This window comes from Podarcis liolepis (genome assembly GCF_965112155.1).
Source record: "Podarcis liolepis genome assembly, chromosome: 9".
Lineage (NCBI taxonomy): Eukaryota > Metazoa > Chordata > Lepidosauria > Squamata > Lacertidae > Podarcis > Podarcis liolepis.
Genome location: NC_139564.1, coordinates 54,106,529 through 54,118,284, shown reverse-complemented (window position 1 = coordinate 54,118,284; position 11,756 = coordinate 54,106,529). Strand labels below are relative to the sequence as shown.

Sequence of the window (11,756 nt, the reverse complement as noted above, 5' to 3'; positions counted from 1 at the left end):
GGGAAGTGTGTGGTGGGGGATGGGGTGCCTGTTTAGATATTTATTTGCTGCTCCTCTTTGGATATATTCTTGCAGTCAGGTTAAGTAACACAGAGATAACCTTAAGGGACGCCTTAATGCCTCCTGGAACCTTTTTCATATTATGTATATCCAGTCTTTTGGCAGCTGGATGCCCAAGGAGGTTGTTTTTAGTATGAGGACAAACTCATAAAATTGCCACGGCAAATGGTTAAGCACTTTTTATGGCTGCATTCCTAAACACATGGCTTAGGGAGTCATTTCCAAGTAACTGTGCTTAGGACATCCCTGCACCCTCAGTTATTTCAGTGGTGATTGTAGGATTTAAGGATGCGATCCTGTGTGTATCTTTACTTCAAGGTAACACAACTTTAACTCAAAGAGGCTTGTTTCTGAGAAATGTACATAAAACCCTGGCAGTAAATATTACCCACTGAAATCATGTTTGGCTCTGTCCTGGCAATTTTTGAAGATCTACAAATAAAATAGCCTATATTTGTTTAGTCGAGCAAGCTCCTCTTTAAAACAACAATAATAATCCAAAATCTATGGGCAAACTCTGGCCAATGTAAAAATGTTTCATTTCAGGTCAATCCCAAACCAGTTAACATACTTGGATTTAAACCCATTTATTCCCAGTGAAGTCAGAAAATTGGCTAGAATCTGTGGAATGAAGGTATTGAGGCACCATCTTTTGAGTTTTAGTGGATTGGGCTTTTCCCGCCCAGTCTTCCTAACCATATTTACTCTGGAGTCAAGCCCACTGAGTTGAATGAGACCTACTCCCTCCTAAGCATGCGTAGAAATGCTTGCAGTAAAGTTTACCATTTGCAGATCTGCATTCCTATCTTTTGACCAAGCATTTTGCAACTCATAATTACATTCAGCTTGAACTTCAAAACTGTCTTCTGTTACCGGCTTGTTTTCATGTGCAGTTCATAATATAAACTGCCTGTCGAAAACCTATGAGCAAGATGCTCAAGAGCAAGCCAAAGGGATACTTTCAAGTCCTACTGATGCCAAAGTGGGAGTTAATTAAGTTCTTAAATGTCTTCCATTAAAAATATGTGAGGGCAGAAAAGTGTTTGGTTGTGGCTGCCTGGTGCCAATTGTTATTTGAATATAAAACTATGGGTCATCAAATCCAATAGCTTTTTGGAGAGGAGGGGACCAGAATTCTAATATCATTTAAAAAGGTAAAGGGACTCCTGACCATTAAGTCCAGTCGCGGACGACTCTGAGGTTGTGGCGCTCATCTTGCTTTACTGGCAGAGGGAGCCAGTGTACAGCTTTCTGGTCATGTGGCCAGCATGACTAAGCTGCTTCTGGTGAACCAGAGCAGAGCACGGAAACACTGTTTACCTTCCCGCTGGAGCGGTACCTATTTATCTACTTGTACTTTGACGTCCTTCCGAACTGCTAGGTTGGCAGGAGCAGGGACCGAGCAATGGGAGCTCACGCCATCGCGGGGATTCGAACTGCTGATCTTCCGATCGGCAAGCCCTAAGCTCTGTGGTTTAGACCACAGCGCCACCCGTGTCTCTTAATCTCATTTACTTCCAAGCAAATTCTATTGTCTTTAAACTTTAAACTTGAGGGTATTCAAGTGCAGAAGGGGTGAGGTACAAAGATTTTGTACCAGAATAAATTATCTTCACAAGAGAGGTGTTTGCATCAAAGGTAACCTCAAAGAACGAGCTCTTTAGTTGTATTTTGTTTCCAGGAGGAAACTTCATAAAGTTTGTCCTTATACATGATGGTCTTTGGTGTCAATACACACACACACACACACACACACACACACACAAGCTGAACTGAATACTGGATCCCTGCTGGAGGAGCACACTTTACCCTGGGTATAATCACACCAAGACTCTGAATTTGGAAAATAAGAAAGTTAAGTTTATTTAATAACTGATAGGAAAGACCTATCTACCTAAGGTGGAGATACAAAGAGTCATGCTTGCTCTTTGTTCTCAGCAGGAGAAGCAAACAAATATGTGTTTTCTCCCATGGTACAGATGAAAGAAGAAGGAACAACTTGAAGAGTATCAGTCTAACACTTGAGGGAAGGTCAGCACAAATTAAATCAGTATTTTCCAACCTTTTGTGGGGTGTAAAACACAGAGCAATCAAATACAACATTTCTAGAGTGGACATTAAAATGGGATGTCTGGACCAGCCAGTCAGAACTTCCTGTTTCCTCCTGGGCTGGGATAAACTTACTCTACATGTGACCAGAGGTGAGCGTGCCCTCACCTGCTCAGTTAACCAAACAGCACAGGGGAGGCAGCCATCTCTCTCTCTGACTCCATTCCTCGAAGAAGCAACATCTCCTTAGCCTGAGATGCCCAGCCAAGAGAAGACAAAGGAACTATCTCCTTATAGGATAGATTCCAGGTGTATATATTTTGTAAATTAAGTCTGCCTTCTGGGATCCATCTGTGAACAGAATGTGTGTGAGTAAACTATTTTATACTTTTATATAAGATTGTGTTGTGTCTATTCTTTTAAGAGGAAATAAAGGGGATTTACCAGGAAACTTATTTTAGAGGCTTTTGCCTGGCATAAGACGTTATCCGCTGTGAAAGTTTAAAAAAGGGGAATGTTACTCTGCTAAATTGTAGAACTTGTTAACACAAGTTGGGAAGGATATAATTAGACAATATATCCTCTCCTGCCTCCCTGAACATTCCCACACCTTTTTCTGACCATAGCCTTCTTTCAACCTTGTCTTCTTCCTGTGGCCCCACCATGGGCATTGGTGGGGGGGCAGGGGGCAGCTGCCCCCCATAAGTAAAAAATGAATAAAAATCAATACAAATCAGATGTTCTGCCCCCCTAACAAAAGACTGGCTTTCTGTGGAATTCCAAGTGGCTTTTGGATTGGCAGCCCAAAGGCAAAATATAGGTAGAGGGGGAGAAGAGTGATGTCTATGCCATCAGCATTCGCGTGCTGCTCAAACTGGCAATTCACAAAAAACTAGTTGGATAGTATCCTATCCCAATCTTTGACTAAAGCTCCAGAAGCAGATCTGGTGAGACACTGAGGTCTTCTCAACTAGTGTCTCAGGTGATAGATAGAATGTAGGGAATGAGATGTTGGGAGAAGGTGAGGCCTATTTCCTTGACTTGGGTCAGCCACAAGCCTGGCTGGAAGCAAATGTGTGGCAAGCACATGCAATACAGGGGCTAAAAGCAAGGAACCTAATGTCTCAGCAGTGCGAGCCAGTACAATTTCAGGCAGAGACAGTTTTCATCCCAAACCCATGGGCATTGGTGAAACCCTTTAGCACCATTGTGTATGAAGCACTTTAGTTCTCCTCCTTCTCAGCCCATTCAATTTGGTCAGAATTTGTAAGAGAGTACAAAAGAAAAAGGAAATTAGATAGATTGGATAGCTTTAATAATGCAACATGACCTCATGCTATTCACAAGGTATGTTCTACTGGAACCAACCAATTGATTTTGGTTGGGGGTTGGGGGTTGGGTTGTTATCCTGAGGAGGAATTTAAGCAACTTGATTTTTGTGGAAACCCCAGGAGCACCTTGCACAGGTGATTTCCGGATGGAAACCCAAACCAGCCTTAGGCCACAATTGGCAATATAAACACTGGGCACTGCAGAGCTACCATGGCGCCTCTCATTTACAGTGCATTTGAAAATGCTTATAATTCTACACAATGCTTAGAGAGTCAGCTGAAAAGGTGGTGGGGCAAGGCAGAATTGGTCTGCTTAAGCTCCCAACAGCCTAGAATGAAGGTGGAGATTAGGATTGGGACAGGGAATGCAACCTGTGTCCTGTATTGCTATATCCCAATACCAAACCTGAGTGGTTCCATCCCTATCAATTTGGGAGCAAAATCCTAAATAAAGCCATGGTTTTCTCTATAGCTGGTGGATTCTGTAAGTAGCCAGAAGATGTTAGATAGTATTCAGTGCTAGTCCCTACTCAGAGTAAACTCAGATGACTAACATACAGTTGTTAATTTCAATGAGTCTACTCTGAGTAACGCTTGGTTGAATACCACCCAGTAGTTTGTAATTTGAAAAGGAAATTGAAACATACATAAACAACATTCTGGCCAGGAACTGTGAGCTTCCAGGACCTTCAAAATGGGGATGAGCAGGTGAACAATGCAATGATTAGAAAAGGGAAACAGAGTTCAGGAAAGGGAATTGACCTGCTTATCCTGGAAGTAGCCTGGAAGTAGGGGTGAAGGTGGGGGGTGTAGAAAAGAGGAGATGAAGTTCAACTCTCTTCAAATACCAAGATGACTAGGATGAGTAGAAAGCTTGAATTCTAAGTAGAATACTGCAAAATGTATAATGGAGGGCAATAATAGTTTCCCTATATGGTACTGCCTGTGTCTGCTGCACAACTATAGATTTCAAGTACAGAGAAATAGGGAAATTCTTATGTAGGTTGTCTCTTTCCGATGCATCCCTTAGCCATGTGGGATCAGGCTATAGAAAAGCAGCTCCCATATGGCTCTGACTGCTCACCTTGATGGACACAGGGAGAAGGGCAAGAGGAGACAGCTTGGTTGGATTGGCTATCATTCCTCAAGCTGCTTCACGCAACTGAAGAAAAACTTTTGCAAGGCTGCTTGCTTCATTCTCCATCAAGAGCAAAGGGAAACACCAGTTCTTTAAAGCAACAACACAACCCTGCAGTGGTAATTGGTGCCCCAACCCCACACAGATCTGTGTATTCCGAGCTTCCACACAGCACATAAAATCAAGTGTGTGAGAATGTAGTAATCATCTCAGAACGAGAGGAGAAAAATTGCACTTCTTGTATTTTTTTTTTTTTAAAAAACTTGCCACATTATACAGGAAGGAATTGAGTGAGAGGAAAGTGAAAAGGATACATTTTCCTCTTCAGAAACACATACACTGTCCACCCCCAATCCTGGAGAGGGACTCTGATTAGAAAGGCATGTACCATGAGTTTAGAAATACTATATGGCATTTTCATGGCATTCTGCATCTCCCTCTGACACTGTTCACAACCCTCACAAAAATACACAACATTTTACATGTAGTTTCCCCACTTGGGCCAAAGCTTTGCACATCTGATGAAGTAACCCACAGGAACTTATGCCATTATGCAATGGATACTCTTTAAGGTGGCACAAGACTCTTCCTTGCTTTTGCTGCGACAGACTAAGATGGCTTGAATGGTCGCTTTCTCACTCTCCAGAAACAATCCCCCCTCGGCCTGTAAAGCAAGATGAGCGCCGCAACCCCAGAGTCGTCCGTGACTGGACCTAACAGCCAGGGGTCCCTTTACAAAAAGCTTCAGGTTCAATGCTGGCAAAAGAGAGGGTGGGGAGGGGGGGAATCCTTTAAAAAGTGAAAGCCACCGCACTTCTTGTCTGAACTCCTTTATTTAAATAAATATAAATATAAATTTAATATAAAACTATTCACATACAAAGGAGAGCACCGAACAACTATAATTCGGATTATTATTATTATTTTCCATTTCATATAAAGATCTGTACCAAAAAAAGAGAGTCTCAGACAGTATTTTTTCCCCAATTCCAGTTTCTAAACTTTTTCCCACAAACCCTGGAAGGAAGAAGGAACTGATATTTGTGGGGAGGAAGAAAGAGAAAAGGAGATTCTCCTCTCCCACCCCCTTAAGAGGGGAAGGCAGAACTGTGTGTTAACTGGGAGTGGAGGCCTTGCAGCTGTTTGTGTTACATTATAAATACCGTTTCAACTGAACGTTCATTTACATTCAACAAAATCTAGCACTAGGCCCGTGGACAGAGCCCTTGGGAGTCTGTTCTTCTTTGCAGAAGGCCCCGCCGGCTCAACTTGGCTGCCTCTGCCTGCGATCGCCCGTCAAGAAGTCCAAGGGGAGCCTTTTCATAAAGGGGAGACCTTGTCTTCGTTAGCCGAGGCCGGCGAGAGCGACTCTTCGTCCTCGGACCGGGAGTAACGTCCCGGGTTGCCGGTGCAGCTGCAGCCGCCGTGCGGATTCCTCTGGGTCCCTTTGCCTTCCTTCTTGTGCTTCACCCTCCGGTTCTGGAACCAGATCTTCACCTGCTTCTCGGACAGGTTGAGGTACGTGGCGATCTCGATCCTACGCAGCCGGGACAGGTACATGTTGGACGAGAACTCTCTCTCCAGCTCCAACAGCTGCGTGCTGGTGAAGGCCGTGCGCATCCGCTTGCCGTTTTGCAACTGGCTGGCATCCGAGCCTCCTGCGGGGGGGGGGGGAGGTGGAGAACACACATACACAAAAAGACCCAGTTAGCAACCGACAGAAAGGAAATGCTAAAATGCTGGGCCTGAGCCCTGGAATATGTTTCCAAAACCCAGGCTGAGTCCTGGAATAAGTGCAACACAGAGGGGGCCTTTCGCTTGGCCTTGAATAGCCACAAGTAGGGCGGCTCCCCCAGCAATCCGCTGAGAATTTGGAGTCACTTATTTTAGGAAAATGAAACACGAGGTCTTTAACTAGAAGCGCTGGGGCACGGAACAGTGATTTGTTTGATCCCCAAAAACAGGAAACATCAGAACATAACTATTGGATCATACCAAAAGACCATCAAAACCAGCACCCGATTTTCCACAGTCGACTATGGGAAGCCTGCAAACTGCAGCAGTGCATGAGGAAAATACCCCCCCCCCATTTTTGTACCATAGAGACTGGTGTTCATAGGCTTGGAGCCTCTGATCCTCGAATGGGCATAGGCAACCATGAAGACCAGTAGCCACCGACAGAGCTGTCTTCCATGACTCAGTCTCATCCCCCTTTTCAAGCCATCTTAACCAAAGGTCATCACCACGTGGCAGCAAATTCCACAAATTTATCAGGCACCTGTGCAGAATGACCCTGTGATGGAACGACAGTCCATCCATTCTGCTGGAAGGCTCAGAGCTCTAGCACTATGTCTGGCAATTTATTTCTGTCCAAGCAGCTAAACCAGGTGGAAGCCAATGTAGCCTTTCCTCTTCACCTTTGCCAGGTGAAACTGAAACTCCAGAAGCTTGCACACCCCGCGGTTGACTGATATACCGTTATTATTTTACTCTAAGGAAGTGTCAGGGGTTAAGGCTGCCTTTAAGCCACGCCTCTGGACTGGAAGTCCTCCTATCCTAATTTCTTCTTCTGAAAGTAGTAGTTACTCAATGGTAAGTAGTAACTATCTGCTCCAACTGTTCTTGAATGAAAATCAAATTGCTGCATTGCCCATAGCTGAGTCCTGCTTTCAGCTGTTAGAACTTCCTCTGGCTCGAAGCTTTCAGAGAGAAAAGCCTACTTCTTTTCGAGTCTCGCTAGCTGGAAATCAGGGGTTACTGTTCTACACCTCTTCAGTCCTTGCTTCGTTTTATCCGAGAGGGAAGAACTCTTTTATACCCTTCTTGGCAGCAGACCTTTACAGCATTTTAATTTTTTTTACACCGTTGACAAGCACTCGAGAAACAAAGTGTCTGCTCGAAGGAAAGGCGCGCACAGAAGGATACCTTTCAAACTCTTCATTCTAACTTCGGTATTATTAACTCCAGTTAGAAGGAACCGTTCAGAGGTTCCAGTTTATGCCTGCACTGATCCGGATCATCTATGCGGATTGCAGAAGCCAGTCCCAATGAGCTGCATGCACCTAAATTCTTCTCAAAGTAGCCCCGTGTCCTGATCCTGGATTGCAAGTGCGGACTGAGATTCTCAGAGCAGTCTTGTTGAACTCTGGTGCGCAGCTAAGATCAGAACAGGATCTTCCTCGAGCTATTGGCTCTTTTCATTGACTGGCTGCAAGCCTTGATTGGCTGAGGTTGCTAAGGATCGCAACGTGGGTCAGATCCATCCTTTACATCCGTGTCTCTGAGAAAGCTGTCCATTCTAAGACTGAATGTGCAATTCGTATCCGTCGAGCCTATTGCTCCGAAAAAAGCACATTTCACTGAACTTAACGTTGGATCCGGTCTGAAGGTGTAGGCTCAGACTGGGATCCTCAAGCCAATGGGACTACTCGCGACATAATGGCTTGGGGTTTGCCGCTATTCTCAGAAGAAGAGATGCACCCTGTAGCTTGATTCTGGTTCAGCCTGTGACATACACGCGCTCTGCTCCATTCAGAATCAAAGACACGCATCTGGCTCTCTTCGGGTCGCTCTGAGTCGGAGCCAGCCCGGCCTCTGCACCTGTTCTCTGCGAGCCATGCAGCTCCATCCTCGCATCTTTCTGACCACTTATCCTCAATTAAGTGGAATACCAATCCCCAAATTGCTTTCTGCGAGATAATCCCACTCACGTCAAATCTGGCCAGGAGGAAACGGAGGACTGCAGACTACAGGGTGCGGAAATACTTTAGTGTGCTTACTGCACCGCCGCCTCACAACATTACCTACAGTATCCTGATCTCACTTTAACAACTTCTCACCTTCGCGTCTAGGGAAGATGGAAAAAAGAAGCCCGCTAAACTAACGCGCCAGTCCTCGCACTTCTTAGCTTCTGAATTTCCCCACTGAAGGTCCCCTGGAGGGGAAGAGGTTTAGTGAGTTTAAGAGCCTAGGGCTCTTGATGATGGGCTGATCCCCACGAAGTCAGGGGGGCGTTTAAGGAGGTCCTTGCTCTCCTTGGGAGTCGGAGGGGGCGAGGGTTGCCTTGGAAGGATTTGAGGATGCTTTGGGAAGTCAGTGGGGCTCACTCTTGGGAACGCCTGAGCTGCCAACACCGGCAGGGAGCGGAATCAGATGTCCCTTGTCGGAGTAGGCAAGTGACAGGACGACGGACGGTGCTGGAGCTGGTTTATGGCACAACCCCGTCGGAGCAAACGGAAAGACTTCAGAGAATCATAGAATTGTAGGGTTGGAAGGGATCCCGAGGGTCATCCATCCGAACCCCCTGCAATGAAGAAATCTTTTGCTCAACCTGGGGCTCGAACCTACGACCTTGAGAGCAAAGATCTCATGCTCTGCCGGCTGAACTGATTACAGCTCCTTCAGGTTGGGGGGCTCACACAGGTGCAACCCCCAGAGGGGTCTCCTCTCCCCGCTTAACTCTTTCGGCACCAACCGGTGCGAACACGATCCGGAGCCACTCCGGAAACGAAGGGCTGCAGAAGAACCGCCTTTGGACTCTGCCTTACCTGGAGAGCCAACCTGTTACTGGACCTGTCCCAGCTATCCTTGCAACCACCCCGCTGCCCCCCTGGATCCCCATCCCCACCTCCCAGTCCCCCAAAGGCGGGACGCGGCGGAGGAAGCTCCTACCCATGCCGAGGCAGTGGAATCGCCGGGGGTCGCTCATGCTGTAGGCGGCCGCTGCGCAGACAGGTGGGTGGCCCAGGGCGTGCGCTGCTGCCACTGCTGCGGCCGCCGCGGAGGCCACCGAGCCGGCTTGCTGCTGCTGCTGCTGCGGGGCTGGCTGCTGCTGGGCATGGCTCAGGCGGGGGCAATACTGGCCCTCGCCGGCCGCAGCGGGAGGGAAGTGGCCCTTGAGGAGCGGGATGGCGGCAGCGGCGCCCGCTCCTCCTCCTCCTCCTCCGGCTCCTCCTGCCGCGCCCGCCCGGGAAGAGGCGTGCAGGTGCGAGCTGACACACAGCGGGCACACGCAGAAAGCGCCGCTCTTGCGCGACGGGCACGCCGGCCCGCCCGCCACCGACATGACCAGCGGCGACGGCACGCCCAGCGGGATGAGGAAGTCCTGCCCGGGGGGCGGGTGGTGGTGATCCGGCAACGAGGGAGCCGGCCGAGCCGGGTCCTTGATGATGAGCGAATCCACATAGAACGAGCGAGACATGGTTGAGGATCGGAGGCGCGCGGGCTGGCTGGCTGTGACTCCCGGTGGCGCTCTCTGGCTCTGTGCGCTCTCTTCGTGCGCTCTGCGGAGCCGGTCCTCCTGGGGCCGAGTCGCCTCTGCAAAAGCCCCTGGGCGAGCCCGGAAGGTGCTTAAGTCTGAGAGCTGAACAAAGGGGGGCTCTGGAGAGGGCTGGTCTTTAAAAAACACAAACCACCATCAACCAACCCCCCTTTCCTTCTCTCTAGACCTCCCCTGGATCTCTCCCCCGCCCCCTCTACTGCGGGTGTGGGCATTTATAGCAACTATTTAACACGTGATGCCTGGAAATCGACGCGCATCTGAGGCTCCTCGGGCTTCCTATTTGGGAGCCCTTTCAGGGGAGAAGCTCTCCCCCTTCCACCGCCTGGGGAAAAAAAGAAGGCAGAGAAAGAAGGGGAGCTTGCTTGGCAAGAAGCGCGTGTGCGTTTCCTTCATTTCATAGGGACTCCAGAGCTGCCGGCTATTCTTCTTCTTCGTCCCCCTCCATCACCAGATTCAGTCGACAGGCAAAAACAGCAAGTGCTTGGGCGCAGGTTACAAGTTTCCAGTTCGCAGCCCTAAAAAAAAAGTCCGATTACCTTGGTAGGCCAACTTTGTTTCAACACAACAACCGTTATCTCCCGTATAGGACCCAGCATTACATCCGTTTGGTTCCCATTTTCACTCGTCCTTCATCTTCCATTCTCGTTTTGTTCTCTTTGAGCCTCTGTAAGCCCTCGCAGGTGTCCAAGGCAGAGCTCCTGCCGCTGCAACTGTCAGGTGCAACAGGACTCTTTCTCCAGAAGAGTCTCTTTTTCCAGGGGAGCAGTTAGGAAATGTTAGACGCTAGGCTTAGTGGTCCAGCCTACCACCACGACCACCCTGCCTTGAGATTTATGTTTTATTAGTTCAAAAGATGTTAGCCAGGAGCCCTGCTTGGTTTGGGGCCCGTTCTGCTCCTTCTGCTGAGTGGGGCTCTGGGCTTCTGCCCCGGCTGGGCTACTGGAGGCAACGAGCTCGCCTTTTCTAGGGTTTCAACCTAGAGCCCAGCTCCTGCGCAGCTCTCCTCTCCTGCGCTCTGCTCTGAGCATTGGCTCCCATGGACCCTAATGGAAGGCGCTTCTAACTCTTGCTTCATGTTCTTCGCTTCATAGTTTTGAGAACCGTGCCTTAACGATCCATACATACGTAGAAAGCTCTGGTCTTACGATCCACTCTTAACATGGAAGAAAGCTCGTCTGAGCTCCGAGTGATTTGCTTCGCTATTAAACCGCATAGGATCGGGTTGGCTTGCTCAGTTAGCGGCTCTGGCGTGTCCACTGAACACAGAATACTGTGTAAATGTAGCGATAACTTTTTGCTGCCATAACCCCAACTATGTAACTTCAAAAAGCCGCCTTGCAGCAGCTCTTCCCTGCATAATATGAAGCTGGTTTTAGTATTTTAAACCCTTGATTTCTAATTTTTAAACGAGGTCACGATCGCACTTGCGCTCTCTCTCTGTGTGTGCTTGTTTGTATATTTATCCCCTCCTACTATAAGTGTGAATTAAATTTACTTCCCGGTCGTCCAAAATGCCAGTGCTCCACCTGTCATTTGGTAGTACTTCTGTGCTACTCATGCTTGAGTACCTCTGACTGCAGTCCTGTACACATTGTCCCATAAACGTGTATAGCAATATCCTTCTCTGCACCCATAAACACGTTTGTTGCGAAATAAGTCTAACTGAACAGCCCTACGACTCCGAATAAGCTTGCATGGAATGGTCGTATAATGTATTGATAGTACCGTAGTTTGAGAAGCGAGTTTGTAGCGTGAATGGGAGGAGGAAGATTACAGTGGAACAGAGAGCTTTCTTTTAAAAAGGAGCGCAACTCTTGCTGCAGACACCACCTGCTCTTCTTACGACTTACACCCCAGCCACTTACGTCTGTTTCCTATTTTAGGTGCATTTAAAAAA

General features: G+C 47.9%; 1 protein-coding gene across 1 annotated transcript; it reads right to left on the bottom strand.

Moving 5' to 3' along the window:
* Nucleotides 1-5,898: 5,898 nt before the first annotated feature.
* Nucleotides 5,899-10,258, bottom strand: GSX2 (GS homeobox 2; the record flags this gene model as incomplete). Its single annotated transcript, XM_083460162.1, has 2 exons — nt 9,250-10,258; nt 5,899-6,236 (listed from the first exon to the last, which is right to left on the bottom strand). Exons 1-2 carry the CDS (start codon nt 9,776-9,778, stop codon nt 5,899-5,901), a joined length of 867 nt encoding a protein of 288 aa, XP_083316288.1. The 5' UTR covers nt 9,779-10,258.
* Between the last annotated feature and the right edge of the window lie 1,498 nt (nt 10,259-11,756).